General features: G+C 39.2%; 1 protein-coding gene across 2 annotated transcripts in view; it reads right to left on the bottom strand.

The window, feature by feature from the left end:
• Nucleotides 1–24,061, bottom strand: part of adcy8 (adenylate cyclase 8 (brain)) — a 190,600-nt gene that overhangs the window by 73,727 nt on the left and 92,812 nt on the right. For both annotated transcript variants that reach the window (XM_061731666.1, XM_061731667.1), the window contains exons 5-7: nucleotides 21,823–21,950; nucleotides 11,695–11,853; nucleotides 7,304–7,574 (exon numbers count right to left, since the gene is read on the bottom strand). In XM_061731666.1, the coding sequence (XP_061587650.1) occupies nucleotides 7,304–7,574; nucleotides 11,695–11,853; nucleotides 21,823–21,950 (558 nt within the window). The remainder of the gene's footprint in view (nucleotides 1–7,303; nucleotides 7,575–11,694; nucleotides 11,854–21,822; nucleotides 21,951–24,061) is intronic.

Genomic DNA, 24,061 nt, shown 5'->3' with positions numbered 1-24,061 from the left:
TCCTTCCTTCCGTCCATTTTTTCCCCTTCCTTCCTTCCTTCCTTCCTTCCTTCCTTCCTTCCTTCCTTCCTTCCTTCCTTCCTTCCTTCCGTCCATTTTTTCCCCTTCCTTCCTTCCTTCCTTCCTTCCTTCCTTCCTTCCTTCCTTCCTTCCTTCCTTCCTTCCTTCCTTCCTTCCTTCCTTCCTTGTTTTCTCCCTTCCTTCTTTTCATTCTTCCTTCTTTCCTCCCTCCCTTCCTTCCTTCTATCCTTCCTTCCTTCCTTCCTTCCTTCCTTCCTTCCTTCCTTCCTTCCTTCCTTCCTTCCTTCCTTCCTTCCTTCCTTCCTTCCTTCTTTCCTTCCTCCTTTTCATTCTTCCTTCCTTCCTCCTTCCTTCTTCTCTTCCTGAATGAAAAGAAGGAAGGAAGGGAGAAAAGAAGGAAGGAAGGAAGGAAGGAAGGAAGGAAGGAAGGAAGGAAGGAAGGAAGGAAGGAAGGAAGGGAGAAAACAAGGAAAGAAGGAAGGAGAGAGCAGGAAGAAAGGAAGGAAGGAAGGAAGGAAGGAAGGAAGGAAGGAAGGAAGGAAGGAAGGAAGGAAGGAAGGAAGGAAGGAAGGAAGGAAGGAAGGAAGGAAGGAAGGAAGGAAGGAGGAAGGGACTAAAGAGGAAGGGAGAAGGAAGGAGAGAGCAGGAGGAAAGAAGGAACAGGAGAATTAGGTCATTTTGACCCAAAGACGGTACAAAGGTTAAAACTCTTTCCAAGTCAGAATGTGGAGATACTAACTTTCCTCCATCCCGGTTGCAGAGGCTCCAACATCCAACCTTCAGCGTTCTGGATTTTACGCTTCACACTCAACCAGAAGCTTCTGATTCTGTTTTCCTGACACACAAACACACACATCCCTGTTTTCCACTCTGTCATCCGTCCAGCGGTTCTGAAAACATCATCGGCCCGACAGGAAAAGGGAAACCATCGGAGAGCGAGAACGTCAGCGCTCCGCAAAGACACTGGAGGACTGCTCAAAGCAGCCTTTGATATGCAAAGAGCCTCGTTGTGATAAGTCTGTCGTGACAGGCTTTCATTGTGCCAGAAACAAAGAGGCAACACTTTTCAGAAATAACATTCCTCTGAATCTGAACACAGTTACATCAAATCCTGTAAATCCCTTACAGAGATGCCGCAGCGTAGGAGCTCTGCAGATCAGCGTTTTATTTACGGGGTAATGCAAAGTTCACCGTTAGCTCAAGGCTGCAGGCACCAAGCAGAGGACAGCAGAGGCTCTACTCAGTTTGGTGTGAAGATGCATCTTAAGTAACACGTGGGGACTGAAAAAAAGGTCAAATGTTGGACCATTAAAGTAAATATAACCTTAAAAGGTTCATTGCTGCTATTTTACATCTTAAAGTAAGAGAATCTACATTTTCCAGGTAAAAGCTATTCAGGTAAAAGATTTACAAAGCTAAGGCTCAAAGGTAAAAGATGCTAAAAATGACAAGAAACGGAGCAGAAAAAGATCATATACAGGACTGTCTCAGAAAATTAAAATATTGTGATTTTCTGTAATGCAATTACAAAAACTAAAATGTCATACATTCTGGATTCATTACAAATCAACTGAAATATTGCAAGCCTTTTATTATTTTAATATTGCTGATCATGGCTTACAGCTTAAGAAAACTCAAATATCCTATCTAAAAAAATGTGAATATTCTGGGAATCTTAATCTTAAACTGTAAACCATAATCAGCAATATTCAAATAATAAAAGGCTTGCAATATTTCAGTTGATTTGTAATTAATCCAGAATGTTTTTTTAATTGCATTACAAAAAATAAAGAACTTTATCACAATATTCTAATTTTCTGAGACAGTCCTGTATTGTTGAGATCTTCTGACATTGTTAGCTTGCTCTTGGATTATCTTTGTTCAGTATTGTTTATTTAGTGATTATTATTGTTCTCTTTTAATTTATTGATTTATTGTTCTGCTGTTTTATTTATTCATTTTTTTGTGGTAATGTCGAAATAAAAGATATCAGTTAATCAGTATTGTCTTTTGTTCCTTGGTCTTTATTTTAATTAAAAAAAATGTTTCTTTTACGAATTTGCGGTTTAAGTGACCGTCATTGGACGTCAAAGTGATCGATTCATCTTTAATTAGTCGCATGAACTTTAGATTGGTGACCATAACGGCCAACCGCTATTATCACTTTTGCGATTTACCACCTAGCACTGTATTTCCTTCTGAGCATCACTGAGTGTAGTTATTCATATCTCGAAGAGATCAGGTTAATTTTATTAATGGGCCGCGGTGACGAGCTCCGGGTTGGTCTGAAGAGTCCAAAGACGAGCTTAGCTAAGAGCAGATAAAGACGCTTAAAAGAAAGGTGTTTGTTTGAATGTAAAGTAATACCAATTAGCTTAATAGTTTAGCATGAGCAAAGTGATCCACGCTCAAACGATGATTGACATAAGGTGGGCGTGTTCCAGCCGGCTTCCCAGGCCTTTTCATTTCACCCGTTAGCAACATGGCAGCGCGGCGTACGAGGAAAAAGAGGCCTCAGGCCACTTTACACATAGACGTTACAAAAACGGATATTTCCCCCTCTACGTTTTGAAAAATATCCTCGTTTACACGAACCCGCATAAATATACTGTTAAGGTGCTATGAGCATCCAAACCTACAGGGGGCAGTGTAACGAGAAGCGTAAAGTCATGCTAGCCAATCAGAATCCTGGAAAAAAACGTCAACAAATGACACGTGTGAAGCTACATCCATGGTGTGGAGCCTGAATAATATGGTTCCGCGTTAAATGGACGGCGTAGCCTACTGTACGTACGGTGCGTGTCGCCGCGTACCCTATGCCGTAGACTCTGCGTTGGTGTAACGCGGAACCATAAATCAGCCTTGACTGCCAGTTACTTCCAAGACGGAACGAGAGTCTTTCGTTTGGAGTGACAGAGAAGTGGAGGTACTTTTAAGTGTGACTTTAGAATATAAAACAGGTAAAATACAAGAAAATATTGACAGTGGCCAAACTAATTGTAAACACGGGTTGCACAAATGACGCTGGTGACGTTTCTGTGGCATAATGTGACGTTCTGAATCCTAAATGTCCGTTTCCCTCCGTTTACAAGCAAACGTGAAAACGGAGTTTTTGAAAATCTCCACTTTGGCCGGAGTTTTCAGAAATGATCGTTTTTGGTGACTTTGAGCTTCGTTTTCGTGTAAACGAACGGCCAAAACGCATGAAAACGCCTCAGTTTTTGCTCCGTGTAAACGGGGCCTCAGAAGCACTCTTCAGTAAATCAGTAACCCTTTTCCACCAAACTGGTTCCAGGGCTGGTTCTGCTTCACAACTCATTCAACTTCACAACCAGCTGAGAACTGGTTTGTTTTTCCACAGCTCGGGTGCTGAGGGGAGCCACGTCATTACATTGCTGCAAACGTCAGTTACGTTGCTGCATTTGCGAAACGTGAAAGTTGCAGCAACAACCAGGTATCTGCTCTAACAGGACTTGGTCCACGTAGCTCCTCCGCTCAGAATCAGCCCCTGAACCGGTTTGATGGAAAAGAGATCACAGCGAAGCGTTCCCTTCCCTCCATTCCTTCACATGTTTTGTTGTATCAGCTGATATTTTGAAAATTATAATACACCACTAAAATGTGAAACTACCGAAGAACATAAGACAGGGGAACCGGGGACTCATCCTTCCAAGGCTGATACAAATCCAGCCTGATTGTGCAGCTTGCTGCTCCTACAGTCAGCAGTTATGTACGAAGGCATGTCTCTGACGGTAGGCGACGCATGTCTACGTCTATCAGTTCAGTTCACTTTGTTAATCCTTAAAGAGACGTTAGATCACATCACATGAGCGTCTCGATGAGCTTTGTCTTTTGTTTTGTGAGGAGGGATCTAAAATTAGCACAAAGCAAAGTACACTCCTCAAACAAAGCATATATTTCAGATATAATTATTCCATTGTTAATGTGTAAAGGGAAATTAAAAACACAATGGAAACAATTAATACAAGGCAGTTGATGTCCAACCTTCTGGGCCTCGTAAATCTCACGGATCTTGTCTGACATGCCCAGTAAACGAAAGAATGCCGCCTTCAATTAAAGCCCTCCAAGACCGATCTATTAGTCATCCCAGCCAATCCGTCCGCCTGACACGCAATCGTTCAGCTCCTCATCTATCTCCCCAACCGAGGCTGCGAGAGGCGTGGGTGTCGTGATTGATGAGCGGTTGTCCTTCTCCCATCATGTTCCATCTGTCTCTCAGACATGTATCTTTGTGCTTTACAACGTCAGAAAAATGAGGTCGTATGCGACGCAGTGAGACACCCAACTCTTGCTGCAGACCATAGTTATGTCTTAAATCGAAAACTCTCTACAGAAACCCCAGAGGAAGGTCCAATGGTGACATCACTCAACCTCTAACGCCACCGGCGCCTCGATCATGACCCATCCAAACAGCCTTTAGGGCATTTCAATCCCACTCAGATCCATCTTTCCACATGTTGTGGTTGGTTTTTTCCGGGGTGAATGTAATTCAGGTGCAGACCACAACAACTGAACCCAGTCTTTGTCCGAATTACCTGATCGATGAGCTGTGTGATCAATGTATGCAGCTTCCTGTAGGTTTAATTCCCTTTAACACGCCTTTGGTGACTTCCTCTAAGCGTTCATCTCCAGCCTCAGCTTAGCATCACTTCTAAGTACGCTGGGAGATTCAGCCATGCAGGACTGTCCCGTTTTTGCTGCCATGGCAGACATATTCGACCAACAAGTGCCTTGAAGAGTCGGACTTAGGTACACTTGGATTTGTAGCCGTGTTTAAATGAAGTGAACCGAGGCGGAGGAATGATTCATTTGTCTTATAACATATGAAATGATGAGGAATCGGAGTAAATAACTGTGGTGTAACTGTTTAGAATTCAATTAAATCTTCCTGTGTGAAGACGAGGTGACCCGGATCCCTCTTCAGGTGACTAAAGGCTGATTTATGGTTCCGCGTTACACCAACGCAGAGCCTACGGCGTAGGGTACACGTCGATTTAACGCAGAACCGTAATTCAGGCTTTAAGATCCGTTTCCCCCGTGTAACTGCATGCGAGCGTCCGACTATCGCGTTGAGCTGCGTGACAGCGGACGCTCTCTGTCCACACTGAAACTGTTAAACTCTCTCTGTCCACACTGAAACTGTTAAACTCTCTCTGTCCACACTGAAACTGTTAAACTCTCTCTGTCCACACTGAAACTGTTAAACTCTCTCTGTCCACACTGAAACTGTTAAACTCGCGGCCAGTTAGGACAGTCCAATACAAAAAAAATAAAGCAATGGAATTTATTTTGTCGCCGAAGCTCCCTCGCATGGGAGACGCAGCCGCTGCTCTGGCCGGAGGCTTTTTTTCCTCCCCTCCTACACGTCATTCAAGCAGCCAATCAGCGCAGACGTCATTATCATAGCCCCGCCCCCTCAGAATCCCTCATAGAAAATGAGGTTAGAAGCGGTAAAACTAGAGACATGGCCCAGAGGCTGAATTTCTGATTTATGTAGAAAAAACAAGCTTTAGGTTGTTTTTAAGACATTCAAGGCCTGTTTAAGATATACATTAAATGCCATAATAGGTCCCCTTTAAGTGAAGCAGCCGTTGAGCTACAGTCCAGATCTAGGCTTGTAATACTTGAGCTTTGCATTGCAACAAGTTTTAAACCCGCTTTGAATCCCAGGAAAAAGGTGGTTGGCGGTTTTTGGGCTGGTTCCCTTCCCCTTCCACAATGCCTGCCTGAGGACACAGGGAGTTAGCCTCTAAACCAGGGGTCGGCAAGCCAAAATGTTAAAAGAGCCATATTGGACCAAAAACACCAAAAACAAATGTTTTGAGCAGCAAAAAAATGAAAAGTCTTGTATCAAATGAAGGCAACACATGATGCATGTATCTACATTAGTTAGAACTGGGGGAAGATTTCTTTTTCATTATGCACTTCGAGAAAAAATTCGAAATGTCGAGAAAAAAGTTGAGAAAAAAGACGAAATGTCGAGAAAAAAGTTGAAATGTTGAGATTAATGTTGAAGTACAATCTCAAGAAAAAAGTCAAAATGTCGAGAAAAAAGTCAAAATGTCAAGAAAAAAGTCAAAATGTTGAGGAAAAAAGTCGAAATGTTGAGGAAAAAAGTCGAAATGTTGAGAAAAAAGTAAAAATGTTGAGATTTTTTTTTTATTTATTTTTTTTCAATCTCGAGAAAAAAAGATTAATGTTGAAGTACAATCTCGAGAAAGAAGTCAAAATTTCGAGCAAAAAGTCGAAATGTTGAGAAAAAAAGTCGAAATGTCAAGAAAAAGTCGAAATGTTGACAAAAAAAGTCGAAATGTTGAGAAAAAAGTCAATGTCGAGAAAAAAGTTGAAATGTTGAAATTAATGTTGAAGTACAATCTCGAGAAAAAAGTCAAAATTTCAAGCAAAAAGTCGAAATGTGGAGAAAAAAGTCGAAATGTCGAGATTAATGTTGAAGTACAATCACGAGAAAGAAGTCAAAATTTCGAGCAAAAAGTCGAAATGTCGAGAAAAAAGTCGAAATGTTGAGAAAAAAGTCGAAATGTCAAGAAAAAGTTGAAATGTCGAGAAAAAAGTCGAATAACGAGATTAAAAGGAAAAAGGAAGAAAAAAAGAAAAAAAGAAGAAAAAAAGAAAAAAAAGAAGAAAAAAAGGTCAAACATTTTTGAAAAAGCTCCAGGAGCCACTAGGGCGGCGCTAAAGAGCCGCATGCGCCTCTAGAGCCGCGGGTTGCCGACCCCTGGTCTAAACAAACCAAATCCATCTCAAACACAACCCCAGAGATGTGAGCCGAGGCCGGCGGGAGGTCGACTCATCGTCGCAGGTGAACACAGATGAATGGAGACGACATGAAGGGAAGGTTTCAGAGGGCCCTCACGGACGCAGCGATCCGTTACCATGGTGACACGTTCTGTACGCCACAAGCTATCCACATGTACCCAGGAAATCAACGACAAAATAAAATGGGACAAAACAACCGAGAAACAGGTACGACAACGGAGAAGAGTCCATGCACTGAAAAAGAATAACAAAACAAACAGCCATCTTGTCCAGCAACATCCTCCTGCAGCGAAGCTTAGCTCTCGCAAAAGGGCTTGTCTCCTTTTTTAGGTAAACAAAGACAGGAACCCTGACGAAAGCGTGAACGCCACACTTGCAGAGCGACGCCAGCTTCGTCTTCAGCTGCAGAACAAGTTGCTCGGACGGACGTTCCCTCACCGCGTGAGACGCTAGGACGTGGAGCTCGCGCTCCGGCCGGACTTACGTTCTGCTTCCCCACGATGTTGTCGAAGGGCAGCTCGGGGCTCCACGACGCCTCGTTGAAGGTGGCGCTGCTGGCGCGGCGGTCGGCCGAGCTGGCTGCCTCCTTCATGATGTCCTCGGGCAGCGTGAGCAGACTGTCCTCCGGCTGCTTGATCAGGTACGTCTCGATGTTGTGGCGCCGCAGGAAGTCGTTGCGGTCTTTCCCGTAGCCCTCCTCCACCTCGTAGTCGCCGTTCAAACAGTCCAACGCTGCTTTGGAGATGTGGATCCTCCTGAAACGAAAGAAACAATATGAAAATTCAATCCATCCCAGTTGTTTTACATCTCCGTTAACTTCCTGCCGGGGCTCCATGAGATCCTGGGAATTGCTGCACAACGCCTTTTTCGTCTTTTAGGCCTTTTCTCATGTGATCACACCATCTCTGGAGGATTGTGTCATTGTGGATTATTATTAGTGTAGTCGATCGATCGGACCCGATCACGACATTTTCAAAACATCGTATCGGCCAAAAAAGTATCGGGACATACCTAGTTATTAATGTTTTTAACCCTTGTGCTGTCTTCAGGTCAAGGAAGGAGGAAGAGAAGAAGGAAGGAAGGAAGGAAGGAAGGAAAGAGGGAATGAAGGAAGGAAGGGAGGGAGGAAAGAAGGAAGGAAAGAAGGAAGGGAGGGAGAAAAGAAGGAAGGAAGGAAGGAAGGAAGGAAGGAAGGAAGGAAGGAAGGAAGGAAGGAAGGAAGGAAGGAAGGAAGGAAGGAAGGAAGGAAGGAAAAAAAGAAGGAAGGAAGGAAAGAAGGGAAAAAAGAAGGAAGGAAGGAAGGAAGGAAGGAAGGAAGGAAGGAAGGAAGGAAGGAAGGAAGGAAGGGAAAAAAGAAGGAAGGAAGGGAGAAAAGAAGGAATGAAGGGAGAAAAGAAGGAAGGAAGGAAAGAAGGAAGGAAGGGAGGGAGGAAAGAAGGAAGGAAGGGAGAAAAGAAGGAAGGAAGGAAAGAAGGGAAAAAAGAAGGAAGGAAGGAAGGAAGGAAGGAAGGAAGGAAGGAAGGAAGGAAGGAAGGAAGGAAGGAAGGAAGAAAGAAAGAAAGAAAGAAAGAAAGAAAGAAAGAAAGAAAGAAAGAAAGAAAGAAAGAAAGAAAGAAAGAAAGAAAGAAAGAAAGAAAGAAAGAAAGAAAGAAAGAAAGAAAGAAAGAAAGAAAGAAAGAAAGAAAGAAAGAAAGAAAGAAAGAAAGAAAGAAAGAAAGAAAGAAAGAAAGAAAGAAAGAAAGAAGGATGAATTCCTGTTGATGACGTTTTTGTGTAACAGTTTTGCAGTACACGTGTACTAATTGAATTGGTTTTTAATAATTCAATTTAATTGGTGTAGTTTAGTAGTATTTAGTATCTTTTAGAGCAGTGTTTTGGGGGCTCCAAAGACTGAATGTGGTGATAGATTTATAGTTAAAAGGTGGAGTTGAATTGGTATTTTTTTTATCGTCATTTTTATCGTTATCGGGATAAATGCCAGAAATTATCGTGATACATTTTTTAGTCCATACCGCCCATCCCTACTTGGGACAATTTGAGTTTTAGTCCTCTTTTCTTTCTTTTTTTTTTTTTAATTCATTGCCAAAATGTATCTGATATGGAAAAAGTATCGGAATTGTATCGGGAGCCAAAAAAAGTGATCGGATCAGGAAAAATCGGGATCGGCACATACTCAAACTCAAGTGATCGGGAGCTAAAAAATCCTGATCGGGAAAACCCTAATTATAATAATAATAATAATCATGATAATAATAATAATAATAATAATAATAATAATAATAATAATAATAATAGTAATAATAATAATAATAATAATACATAATAATTAATAATAACATTAATACTACTACTAATAATACATATTATTATAAATAATAATAATTATTATTAATATTATTATTATATTATTATTATAACATTGATACTACTACTAATAATAATGATAATAATAATAATTATTATTGCATTCATACTACTACTACTACTACTACTACTAATAATAATAATAATAATAATAATAATAATAATAATAATAATAATAATTATTATTATTATTATTATTATTATTATTATTATTATTATTATTATTATTATCATTAGTAGAAGTAGTAGTAGTAGTAGTAGTAGTAGTATTCATGGAGGATTGGCTCCCTCGGAGGCCTCACTGTGGGCGTTTGGACTGGGGACTACGGGTTTACCCAAAGCAAGGAAACTCACGCAGTGATCTGCTTGTTTCAAAGGTGCGTTTCTTGCCAGGTCTTCTTACAAATAAAAAAGATCAGAAATTAAAGAAAATGTGCCTTTCAACTCCAAAAATGAGCTTCAAATCTCTTCAGACGCAGTTGAAATCTCATCTGCCTCCCTCTGAAGCGTTTATCCACGGCCTCCGCGGGTTTACGTAACGTCCATGAATGAGTCACAAACCTACTCTGGCTGCTGCATATTGGAAATTCATGGGATTTCTTGCGTCTGACTTCGTGCCAGCTCAGTGTCGAGCGTCTGAAAATAGACTTGACACGTATCTGAAGTGGAGCCGACCAGGCGGCCACTTCGGGGACACTTCTAAACGGCCCGGCGGCCCCTCTGATGGGGCCGCTCTCATTGACTGGGAGGGCCGTGTATCGCAGCAGCTGTCACCGGTGCTCCCGGTGGGCCCCGGGGGTCCTGTTCTCTCCTCCATCCTCACCCTGATGTCCCCCGACACAATCCAACAGTTATTGAAATTAAAGTGATGTTTTAACACACCAAAGAGACTCCTTTGTACGGAAGAGTATTAGGGCCAGTACTGGAGAAAAAATATTTGAGAGGGGAAGATTTTTTTTTATTGTGCACTTCGAGAAAAAAGTTGAAATGTCAAGAAAAAAGTCGGAATGTTGAGATTAATGTTGAAACAAATGTTGATACATGGAACAGTCTGCCAACATATATCAACAATGACACATATCATTCATTTAAAATTGAGTTAAAACCATGGTTAAAAGACAATCAGGTGTGTGACCATATTCTGTGACCTGCTCAAATAACATGAAGCGTGTTTGATTTGTTTAATAGAGCTGGGTATCATCACTGACCTCCCGATACGATACGATTCCGATACACTAGGTCCCAAGACGATACGATTTCCGATACGATATCGATATTCTAATTACAATAATGGAATAACGTGATCCTTCCATCGCTACGTCCGGCCAGAGAAGCCTCACCCTGCCTGGTGAAAAGAAGCAGCCTGCTCACTCCTCAGGTTAAGGAGGAGACTTGAGCTCAGTGTAGGGCCTCCCGGGGTTGGTAGAGGGAGCAATGCCCAGGACTGACTTAGGTAGGAGCACTGGGGGATAAAACGGGGAAAGAAAATCGGGATTAAAAAAAAAAATTTTTTTTTTTTTTTTTTTAAATCGATACTTGTATCGATAATCGTTCCTACACATGTATATCGATAAAATATCGATATATCGATATTTTTAACCCACCCCTATTGTTTAATGTTTTACCTATTTATTGTTTTTATTCTTAAGTGTTTTATATGCTCTTCTGTGTTCTTATGTGCCCTAATGAAGTGTACAGTGTTGTTGTCCTTGTTTTAATGTATTGTTGTAGTTGCCATCACAACTGCCCAGGGACTGCGGTTGAAAATTAGCCAGGATGGCTAAACTGGCACATTTACAGAAATGTTTATTAATGTGCATTGTCCCTGTAATCTTAAACTGAATAAATAAATAAATAAAATTTCAAGAATAAAGTCAATATTTTGTGAACAAAGTCAAAATTCTCTTTTTCTCGAAATTGTACTTCAACATTATTCTCGACATTTCAACTTTTTTCTCAACATTTCGACTTTTTTCTCAATATTTCGACTTTTTTCTCGAAATAGTACTTCAACATTATTCTCGACATTTCGACTTTTTTCTCAACATTTCGACTTTTTTCTCGACATTTCGACTTTTTTCTCAACATTTCGACTTTTTTCTCGAAATAGTACTTCAACATTATTCTCGACATTTCGACTTTTTTCTCAACATTTCAACTTTTTTCTCGACATTTCGACTTTTTTCTCAACATTTCGACTTTTTTCTCGACATTTCGACTTTTTTCTCGAAGTGCATAATGGAAAAAAAAATCTTCCTCCTCTAAAATATTATTTTTATTTTTCTCCTGTCTGGCCCTAATACTCCTCCGTACCTTTGCGCTGCTTTAAACCCCAGAAATGTTCTGGGAGCAGCTGAAACACCGAGTGACAGGAAGCTTCTCTGTGATGTTTTATGCAACTGATTTCAGGTTGAAGTGCGACTCAGGTGCGTCTCATGCCTCTCACCTGGCTAATGGATGTTACAGGATCAATGACCCCCCTCCACCCCAGAAAAGGACAGGTTCCCTCACCCGGGGATGCCTCCCGACTCCAGCTTGTTGGCGATGTCCACGTCCCAGGACCAGACGTCGAACTGCCACTTCCTGAGGCCCAGGACGCCGCACAGCACCGAGCCCGAGTGGATCCCGATGCGCATGTCGATGTCGTGTTTCGTGCGAGACCTGACGTACCTGCAACCAAACACAAAGTTTTTACACGGCACAGTCGACCTCGGCGGGAACTGGGATGCATAGTGATGCTTTGAACTGTAGACACCTTGACCGTTGCCATGGTAACTGAAGTTACTATTTGATCTTGATGCTGGTTTGGAGCGTCAGTATTTACGTCACATAAATAGCTCAAGATGTTCAGTGTTAATGATCCGCCATATATATATATATATATATATATATATATATATATATATATATATATATATATATATATATATATATATATATATATACATATATATGTATGGGTCAATGACAGTTTTTTGTCAAGATGAATTGGCACTAGCCTTAAAAAAGGTCATGTGGTGCAACCATAATTCATATTAAAATAAATTAATTTCCTTAACATCTTTTCATGACTTCTTTTTTTAACAAGTTTTCAGTATTATACAAAAATTGTTGTTTTTTTAATTATTTTTTAATATTTTTAATCGCGCAACATGATATTTCATAAAATGGACATAGTCAGTCAAACTTTGTTTGTATATTATGATGGAAATATAAATGTAACCGATGTATAAATACGTTATTTCATTTTATTTATTTCACCAAAATCCCTCACGCCATATTATTTTATTTTCAGTCTTATTTTGTAATTTTCTCTTATTTTGGTGGGGTCCTCACAACCGCGGTGACGTCATCCACCTGCTTTCGCGCCGTTTCTCCCTCTCGCTTCGGAAAACTTGAGGGAGAAGTAAGTGGATTATTTTCCACCTGTTGTAATTTTGTTTTATAAGTGTCTTTAAGTGTTACAAACGGGGGAATATTGTTGTAGTCTGAAGTTTTGTTGTTATGTGTTTGTTTTGTGTGCAGTTTTGGCGTTTTTGGGCGATTTTCTTTTAATTGAGTTAATTTGTCGGAGGCTTGTTTTAATGGCATTGTGGGGACCCCCATTCTGCTCTACACTCTGACACACACACACACACACACACACACACACACACACACACATACTCACAAACCACTCCATTTGTTGACGCATTGTTTCCCTTATTGCAGCTGGTGGCGAGGCTCTAGTGCATGAGCAAGCACTGAAGCTGAGTTTTTTTTACGTTTATTTCAGGTATGTTTCTGTTGCTCCCACGTTTTGTTGTATTTTAATTTATTATTTTATTAACTTTATATAAAATATGCTGTTCAGCTAGTGTTGTGTTTATTGTGAAGTGTGTTATAAGTATTTGTATTTATATATTTTCTGTTTGAATTTGTCATGTACTGTCATGTACATGCTCTTGCTTCGGAAAACTTGAGGGAGAACTGGTGGCGAGGCTCTAGTGCATGAGCAAGCACTGAAGCTGAGTTTTTTTTACGTTTATTTCAGAAATAAACTGGCTGAATATTCCCGAGTCCCTGTGTCCATCCTACTCCTCAAGCACCAGAACACAACGCAGAGCCCAATCCAGTTACAGTGAAATTTAGGAGGGGAGGATGTAACCGATGTATAAATATGTTATTTCATTTTATTTATTTCACCAAAATCCCTCATGCCATATTATTTTATTTTCAGTCTTATTTTGTTATTTTTCTCTTATTTTGGTGGGGTCCTCACAACCGCGGTGACGTCATCCACCTGCTTTCGCGCGGTTTCGCTCTCTTGCTTCTGACAACGGAGAGAGCACTGGTGGCGAGGCTCTAGTGCATGAGCAAGCACTGAAGCTGAGTTTTTTTTACGTTTATTTCAGAAATAAACTGGCTGAAAATTCCCGAGTCCCTGTGTCCATCCTACTCCTCAAGCACCAGAACACAACGCAGAGCCCAATCCAGTTACATAAATACAAATGTGTTGCAATCTTACACACTACAAAACATTTCAGAAATCATGCCAGATAGAAGAAGATTGATTTAAAAACATTTAGAGTGATTTCAAATAAGTTTTCAAAACAAGAGTCACGGTCAGACGGTCGCACCACATGACATTTTGACGCTTAAAACAACAACAAAATCCCAAATAACTAGTATTTTTTGTAAAATTCAAGTGACATATGTGGGACAGGTAGTTCATATATATGGTATTTTTTTTTATCCATTTGAACCTTTTTTGAATTGAAAAAAAATCTGTTTTTCAGAAAATATAGGCGTCACGTAGGGCTGGGCGATATGGACCAAAAGTCATATCTCGATATTTTCTAGCTGAATGGCGATACTCGATATATATCGATATTTTTTCTGTGCCATAATTGGGGTTTCCCCCAAAGCATTATAGCATAGCATCTCTGTTAGCATCATTTTTCTGAGGCAAACCCTTAAAAAAACAGTCAGTTTTAATACAAAGCCTCGTGCCAAATGTCACACAGGTACATTTATTAACAGAGGTCTGCACAATATCAAAATGTATAAAACAAATGAAATAAAAATAAACTGCCTGCATATATAGAATAAAAATGCTTCTTGAATAAAATAAAACAAATATCCCTTTCCTGCATAACAATTAAATTAAAATACACTGTGCAATTAATACAATGTAGACAGTAACAGGCAGACTTTTCCACTGAGGTTGACAGTTGTGCAAATAACAAAACATTTGTGCAAATCTCAAATAAAACATTCAAGTCAATTTGTCACAAAATAAGCTATATCAAAATCATAAAAAAAAAAAAAAAAATTAAATCGATATTTTCTCGTACCATATCGCGTTTGAAAATATATCTATATATATTAAAATCTCGATATATCGCCAAGCCCTAGCGTCACGTCATTGACCCACATACACACATATATATATATATATATATATATATATATATATATATATATATATATATATATATATATATATATATATATATATATATATATATATATATATATATAATATGTATGTATATATATGTATATATGTGTGTTTGTAGCCCGGCAACAAGTGAACTGAAGACGTAATTCATCTCTCAGTAGACAACATGGACGGAAGCTAACGTGCTCCAGTTTGATATCTGGGCTGCAGAAACGTTCCTTCACTGTCCAGCATCACCCTGCTCTCATCCCTCTGCCGTCTGTAGCGGCACACGCCGCCTGAAGACCGTGCACAAGGTCTGACTCACGCTCCTGCACACATGCATCACCCACTTCCTCATCCTCTTTATTTAGCACTGATCCTGCATTCCCCTTGATGATCTAAGTAGGAGACAGCCTGAAGCTCCTCCTTCGTGCTCTCTTTCGCTCCTTCCTCGGTCTTGGTTGAACGCCAAGATGCTTTCTGACAGATGTTAAGGTGTCAGACTCCTTGAAGTGCCACAACATCCAAACCAAGACTGAACAAATATGTTTTAATGCACAAAGCCGAGCCAATGACAAAGCAATGACTGTAACGGGGGAGGGCTAATAAACGTATAAATGCTCCAAATACTTCATAATTATCAGAACTTACAGGACTGTCTCAGATAATTAGAATATTGTGATTTTCTGTAATGCAATTACAAAAACAGAAATGTCATACATTCTGGATTCATTACAAATCAACTGAAATATTGCAAGCCTTTTATTATTTTAATATTGCTGATCATGGTTTACAGCTTAAGAAAACTCAAATATCCTATCTCAAAAAATGTGAATATTCTGGGAATCTTAATCTTAAACTGTTAGCCATAATCAGCAATATTAAAATAATAAAAGGCTTGCAATATTTCAGTTGATTTGTAATGAATCCAGAATGTATGACATTTTTGTTTTTTTAATTGCATTACAGAAAATAAAGAACTTTATCACAATATTCTAATTTTCTGAGACAGTCCTGTATGTCTATGATTGATTCATACCTACAAGCATTGATCTCTTTCATAGTAAAATTTGTTTAAACATACAAGGAACTGGTAACTTTTTCAAATAATGAAATGAATGAATAAATCAATAAAGGGAGCGATTAGTAATTCTAATACACTTATAAATGAGGTCGGCAGTGAAATGTAAAGACTTTGTCCAGATTAATTTGGTAAAATACATGAAACTGACCTTTGAAACCAGGACTGAGAAACACGGATCATAAATGCACCAAAAAAACACATAACACACGACATTTCACGCATATGTGGGGCTCTTCAATAAGAGTAGGAGCCGGTTCCTGCAGCCGTTTCACCCTCGCTAATAAAAGTGTTTATTTCATACATTGTGGTCCCCCGGCGCAACAAAGGCAGGACTAAAACTGGGTCTGATTAAAGTCTGTGAAGAGCAGACGGAGGGCTGTCACGCCCGCTCCCGTCTCCCCGTCTCATTTCATGCCTCATAACAGCCGTGATGAATGCAAGGTGAAAGGCATCCTGGGAGTTTTCCGCAGACGGCACCTGGGCTGGAAATCGACCGACACTTTGAAGATGTCGCGATGGACGGACGCTGGAGGTCAGATTATACGGCCTCGTTTCTCAAACTGTCAATATAAGCACTTCTCAGAAACCCGTCGTTTACTCCCAATTAAACTAATAAAAACACGTTAGATGTTGAAGAAAGTGGGACATTTCAGAAGTTCATGAAATGTTCAAACGAAAAAGTTAATTTAATGGCATGCGAGTGTGTTTCAGACTTTTTTTTTTTACTTTGTCTGCATATATATTAATGCTTAATACCATGTTGGTAAAAACCTAAGGCATATATATATGCATTTTTAATATATAATATATATAATATATATTTTAAATTAAATCAATATATGATATATTAATTTTAAATTAATATATCATATATATTTTATATATATATATATTAATAAAATAAATATAAAAAATAAATATATGATATATTAATTTATATCATTAAATTATAATATATATATATATATATATATATATATATATATATATATATATATATATATATATATATATATATATTTTTTTTTTTTTTTGTAATTAATTAATACATTTTCTTATGAAATTTATATATATATATATATATATATATATATATATATATATATATATATATTTAATAAGGAAATTAATTAATTAATTAAAAAAAAATATATATATATATATAATTTATATATATTTTTAATTGATTTATTTTATATACATATTATATTTTATATGTATTTTTATGTATTATATATATATATATATATATATATATATATATATATATATATATATATATATATATATATATATATATTTTTTTTTTTTTTTTTTTTTTAATTAATTAATTAATTTTTTTATTAAATGTGAAGGGGAGTGTGTTTCCGACTTGATGAAGGGAAGAGCATGACAGGAGGTGATGCGGGTGAAAAACCTACATTCCAGGGATGAAGCCGAAAGAGCTGTTGCCACGGTAACACATCTCACTTGTTGCGTCTCTGCTCATGCAGCGCATGATTAAAGTCTCTGCATCGTTACCGGTTGTTTCAGCCTCGGCAGCAGCTGCGTGGAGGTCACAGCGCCGGCAGGATTAGATGTAAACACAGCGTTTACATCCATCCCAGGCTGCCGAGCCTCAGAGTTCATACTCTCTGAGAGTCCAGGGTGTAGCAGTAACAGGTTCCAGAGGACTGAGAACTGAGTTACCTCATAAACTCTTATGGAAGTATTAAGTGGGTAGTTTTGTAGCGCAAACTCAATTATTTTCTCTTTGGCTTAATTTTTGTGAATGTCATGGTTTTGGTGTTGAGTTCCTGTTTTATTTTGAAACTGGTGTCCTTGTGCTTCAGTTACGTGTTGACTTCCCTTGTTCCTATCTGCCCTGATTGTCTGCACCTGTGTCTCGTTAACCCTTCTGTGTATATCTAGTCTTCCCCTTCTTCCCTGCTGGTCCGTACTGATTCCTTTCTCCACGTTTAAGCTCTGGTTTGTTTGCAATCCTGCTAAGCAGCGTTTTTGGTTTTGTTTAAGGCCACGTTTACACGTAGCCGGGTATTTACAAAAACGGATATTTCCCCCTCTACGTTTTTGAAAAATACCCTCGTTTACACGAACCTGCATAAATAGCTGTTAAGGTGCTATGAGCATCCAAACCTGCAGGGGGCAGTGTAACGAGAAGATAAAGTCATGCTAGCCAACCAGAATCCTGGAAAAAAACGTCAACAAATGACACGTGAATAATAGGGTTTGCGTTAAATTGGCGGCTTAGCCTACGTACGGTGCGCGTTGCCGCGCCTTGAATGCCAGTTACTTCCAAGACGGAACGAGAGTCTTTCGTTTGGAGTGACAGAGAAGTGGAGTTACTTTTAAGTGTGACTTTAGAATATAAAACAGGTAAAATACAAAAAAATATTGACGGTGGCCAAACAAATTGTAAACACAGGTCGCACTCATGACGCTGGTGACGTTTCTGTCTGATAATGTGACGTTCTGAAGCCCAAATATCCGTTTCTCTCTGTTTACAAGCAAACGTGAAAACTGAGTTTTTGAAAATCTCCACTTTGGCCGGAGTTTTCATTTAATTTTTTGTGAAGAATCAACAACAAGTGGGACACAATCATGAAGTGGAACAAAATGTATTGGAAATTTCAAACTTTTTTAACAAATAAAAAACTGAAAAAGTGGGCGTGCAAAATTATTCACCCCCCTTAAGTTAATACTTTGTAGTGCCACTTTTTGCTGCGATTACAGCTGTAAGTCGCTTGGGGTTTGTCTCTATCAGTTTTGCACATCAAGAGACTGAAATCTTTGCCCATTCCTCCTTGCAAAACAGCTGGAGCTCAGTGAGGTTGGATGGAGAGCGTTTGTGAACAGCAGTTTTCAGTTTTCACAAAAAATTACAGTTTTATATCTTTATGTTTGAAACCTGAAATGTGGCAAAAGGTCACAAAGTTCAAGGGGGCCAAATACTTTCGCAAGGCACTGTATGTTCTTCACACGAGGCTGAGGCTGACCCACCCGCTGAGAGATTCTAACGTTACATTTCTTTTATTGTTGAAATCTGCAAAAATCTAGGAAACTGAATCTCCCTCAGCTCAACAGAGTCACTGAACAGTTTACGGCACAAGTCTCACAGCTCGTCCATCACAAATCCCTCTCCCTTCCTTCAGTGTCACACGGAGAGCGATGCAACAGGTCGGGATGGCGACGGCAACCGTCCCTGAACCCCGGAGACTGTGAGCCTGTAGCTTTGCAACGGTTGGAAACGTACTCGGTCAATGAGTCTAAATATGTGTGGCATTTAAAGCTGTAATTATGAATATTTCAATAGCAATGTAATATTCAACAGGGCGTCAGTGCAGCAAGGCAAACACGGGAGGGACGAATGCTTTTTAGTTCCAGTAATGAGTCAAGTTGCCACATCCTGAACCAACTTCGCAGCGCTGAGGAGGAACGACAGAGAACCGAGGAACATCTTAAATACATTATTGGTGAGTTGGAACAAACGAGACTCAACAACATGTTGCACTTGAGGATAAAAACGGAAGTTAAACTCCAAGATTCCTGCGGCCTGGATATTTTTATCTGATAAACGACCAAGTTTAACCTTTGTGCTGTTTTTGGGTCAAGGAAGGAGGAAGAGAAGAAGGGAGGAAAGAAGGAAGGAAGGAAGGGAAGAAGGAAGGAAGGAAGGAAGGAAGGAAGGAAGGAAGGAAGGAAGGAAGGAAGGAAGGAAGGGAGGGAGGAAACAAGGAAGGAAGGGAGAAAACAAGGAAAGAAGGAAGGAAGGAAGGGAGAAAAGAGGAAGGGAAGAAGGAAGGAAGGAAGGAAGGAAGGAAGGAAGGAAGGAAGGAAGGAAGGAAGGAAGGAAAGGAGGGAGAAAAGAGGAAGAGAGAAAAGGAGGAAAGAAGGAAGGAAGGGACAAAAGAGGAGGGGAAGAAGGAAGGAGAGAGCAGGAGGAAAGAAGGAAGGAAGGAAGGAAGGAAGGAAGGAAGGAAGGAAGGAAGGAAGGAAGGAAGGAAGGAAGGAAGGAGAGAGCCGGATGAAAGAAGGAAGGAAGGAAGGAAGGAAGGAAGGAAGGAAGGAAGGAAGGAAGGAAGGAAGGAAGGAAGGAAGGAAGGAAGGAAGGAAGGAAGGAAGGAAGGAAGGAAGGAAGGAAGGAAGGAGGGAAGGAAGGAAGGGAGAAAAGGAGGAAAGGAGAAAACAAGGAAAGAAAGAAGGAAGGGAGAAAAGAGGAAAGAAGGAAGGAATGAAGGGAGAACAGAGGAAGGGAAGAAGGAAGGAAGGGAAAAAAGAAGGAAGGAAGGAAGGAAGGAAGGAAGGAAGGAAGGAAGGAAGGAAGGAAGGAAGGAAGGAAGGAAGGAAGGAAGGAAGGAAGGAAGGAAGGAAGGAAGAAAGAAAAGACGAAGGGAGGAAAAAAGGAAGGAAGGGAGAAAACAAGGAAGGAAGGAAGAAGGAAGGGAAAAAGAGGAAGGGAAGAGGGAAGGAGAGAGCCGGAGGAAAGAAGGAAAGGAAGGAAGGAAGGAAGGAGAGAGCAGGAGGAAAGAAGGACAGGATAATTAGGTGATTTTGACCCAAAGACCAGGGTTAAAGCCAAAAAGCCTGAAACATCATGTTCAGAGAGTTTGATCTGTGGGTTTTATTGTCAGGTAGAGCTGAGTGTCGTCTGCATAAAAATAGTTGTGTTTATTGTTTATGTAAAACAGCAGGGGACCTGGAAGTGAACCCTGAGGCACACCACAATCATGCTCCACTCTCAAGGAGGTGAAATTACCCAGAATACCCTACTCTAGTTTATGTTCACACCTCTTCAACAGAAGAGGTGTGAACATAAACTAAAAGATGAATCTGACGCAGAAGCAGCTGCAGGGAGGAACGGAAAGACGTTATCAGAGGCAGAACTGAATCCAAGAGGATTTAAATCACCTAGTATCTCCCCTGTTTTTTATTTTTATTTTTTCAGAAGTGCCTCTAATCTGCAGACAAATGATTTCCTCCTAATCTGCACCTAGTGGAACGATCGGTGGGTTCTGCCCTCCGTCTGAAAGGGGTTTGTTAAAGTTGCACCTGCATCTCAGGTGTGTTCTCACCCATCCATGAAGACACAGGTCAATGTTAACAAGGCGGTACAAAAGATATGTCAAGCCAGAAAGTGATGCACTAGGACAGGGGTCGGCAACCAAAAATGTTAAAGAGCCATATTGGACAAAAAAAAAAAAGACTAATATATCTGGAGCCGCAAAAAAATGAAAAGTCTTGTATAAGTCTTAGAATGTAGGCAACACTTGCTGCATGTTTCTATATTAGTTTTTTTCATTATGCACTTCGAGAAAAAAGTCGAAATGTCAAGATTAATGTTGAAGTACAATCTTGAGAAAAAAGTTGAAATGTTGAGATTAAAAAGGAAAGGAAAAAGGAAGAAAAAAAGAGAAAAAAAGGGAAAAAAAGATGAAATAAAGGAAAAAAAGAAAAAAAGAAAAAAGAAAGAAAAAGGAGAAAAAAAGGAAAAAAGAGAAAAAAAGGGAAAAAAAGACGAAATAAAGTAAAAAAAGAAGAAAACAAAGAAAAAACAAAAAAAAGAAAAACAAAAAAAGAAGAAAAAAGAGAAAAAACGGAAAAAAGAGAAAAAAAGGAAAATAAAGAAAAAAGAAGGAAAAAAGAAAAAAGGAAAAAAAAAAGGTCAATCATTTTTGAAAAAGCTCAAAAAAAATCTCAAGAAAAAAGTTGAAATTTAATAACCAAATTTCGACAAAAAAGTCGAAATGTCAAGATTAATGTTGAAGTACAATCTTGAGAAAAAAGTTGAAATGTTGAGAAAAAAGTCGAAATGTCGAGAAAAAAGTCAAAATGTTGAGATTAAAAAGGAAAGGAAAAAGGAAGAAAAAAAGAAGAAAAAAAGAGAAAAAAAAAGAAAAAAGAAAAAAAGAAGAAAAAAGAAGAAAAAAGAGGAAAAAAAGGAAAATAAAGAAAAAAGAAGGAAAAAAGGAAAAAATAAAAAAAAAGAAAAAAGGAAAAAAAGGTCAATTATTTTTGAAAAAGCTCCAAGGAGCCACTAGGGCGGCGCTAAAGAGCTCTGGAGCCGCGGGTTTCCGACCCCTGCACTAGGAAGAAAGAGAAAGGAGCGTCAGAGGGAAGAAGGCGACGGTACCTGATGGTCTTGATCATGCTCAGGCCCATCTCCACGCAGCAGTGGGCGTGGTCGTGTCTGGGCTCAGGGAGACCCGACACACAGTAGTAACAGTCTCCCAGGATCTTTATTCGTAGGCAGTGGTGCTCCTGCAACACAAGAGCCACACGTCACACTCCCAGCTCCGCCAGCGTCATCCGTAAAGAACAATTATCACATTATCTTTGACTAATTCTCTGACTGGATGACGAGAACAACGAGACTCCTGCAGAGGGACTGATTCAACACTCTCTCGTTCTGCAGGACATTATTTTAATTTTTTTTTATTTATTCCGATCATGGAAATATGCAAACAAAAGAAACAAACAAGTAAAATGACAACACAATCAAAAGCATATTCCATAACCAGAAAAGAGCAGGAAGAAGAAAATCTTATTATATCTGCCCCTCCCTCAAAACAACATTGAACAATAATAACAGATGGTCTGCACAATTACTTAGTTAATATCACAAAGAAAGAAAAAAACAAAAAATCAAAGATAGATTGTCTGTCTCCATACGCATATATTATACATTTTGACTATTTCATCCATAAATTGCTATTTTTTTCTCTTTAAATTTCTTTTTAAACTGAAATATGTTTATACAGCCCTTTAAATCATAATGTAATGAATTCCATAACTTAATTCCAACAATTGAAACGCTCATCTGCTTTAAAGTTGGTCGGGCAAATAAATGTTTAAAATTACATTTTCTACGTCTATCTTCATTATTTGAACTGAAAGTAAACATGTATTGTAAGTTTTCTGGTAATGCTTTACATTTAGCTGTGATTTTAGCTTTCATGAGGAGATAAAACAGGAAATCTGCTCAAACGGTTCGATCAAGCGAGCTGACGCTGAAGACTAACAGCGTAAGAGAGGAAATGTTATACTTCAATCTGAATCCTCCTCTTTCAGCGGCCCCGGCCAGTGCAGCATCCACTTACAGCCAAGGTTATATCTCCATAACTAATCTGGCCCTGATCAGGCTGACCGAGGCCGGTGCAGCCCGACATGGAGCTTTTTACGAGCATCACTCCTTCCAAAGATGATGAAAACATCCAAGGCAGGCCTCATTCCTGGATAACTGGTCTTATTTTAGCATTTGGGACTCCAGATTGTTTGGAAACAGCTTTTTAACCATCCCCAGACCGATAAACATTCCTGATGCGGTCACCTCGTCCACATTTATTTGGCGTCAGGTTTTACTCAGGTTTTAGGCCACGTTTACACATAGCCGGGTATTTACAAAAACTGATATTTCCCCCTCTAGGTTTTGAAAAATACCATCATTTCCAGGAACCTGCATAAATAGCTGTTAAGGTGCTATGAGCAGCCAAACCTGCAGGGGGCAGTGTAACAAGAAGATAAAGTCATGCTAGCCAATCAGAATCCTGGAAAAAAACATCAACAAATGACACAAGTAACTTCCAGTTACTTCCAAGATGAACGAGAGTCTTTCGTTTGGAGTGACAGAGAAGTGGAGTTACTTTTAAGTGTGACTTTAGAATATAAAACAGGTAAAATACAAGAAAATATTGAAAATATAGTGGCCAAACAAATTGTAAACACAGGTCGCACAAATGACGCTGCACTGCAAAAACTCAAAATCTTACCAGGAATATTTGTCTTATTTCTAGTTAAAATGTCTCATTTTTAATCAAAAAATCTCATTACACTTAAAACAAGAGTCATCACCAGATAAATAACTTGTTATTTGACAATTTTCACCTGTTTCAAGTAAATTTTCACTTTTTTCCAGTCATGAGTTTTGTTTTAAGTGTAATGAGATTTTTTTTCGACTAAAAATGAAACATTTTAACTAGAAATAAGACTAATATTCTTGTTAAGATTTTGAGTTTTTGCAGTGTGGTGACGTTCCTGTCACATAATGTGACGTTTTGAAGCCTAAATGTCCGTTTCCCTCCGTTTACAAGCAAACGTGAAGGCGGAGTTTTTGCAAATCTCCACTTTGGCCGGAGTTTTCAGAAATGATGGTTTTTGGAGACTTTGAGCTTCGTTTTCGTGTAAACGAACGGCCAAAACGCATGAAAACGCCACCGTTTTCGCTACGTGTAAACGGGGCCTTAGACCCGTCTGATGGTTCATCTCAGTGCTCGTGGAAGCATCTGTAGCTCGGCTGTGGTTTTCAAGTCTGGGTTTAAATCTCCTTTGATGTGTGACTAAAAAAAGATGGAGTTGCTGGCTGTAAATGGGGC

The sequence above is a fragment of the Cololabis saira genome, chromosome 10 (assembly GCF_033807715.1).
Source record: "Cololabis saira isolate AMF1-May2022 chromosome 10, fColSai1.1, whole genome shotgun sequence".
NCBI classification, from domain to species: domain Eukaryota; kingdom Metazoa; phylum Chordata; class Actinopteri; order Beloniformes; family Belonidae; genus Cololabis; species Cololabis saira.
This window is presented reverse-complemented; position numbering and strand designations above follow the sequence as displayed.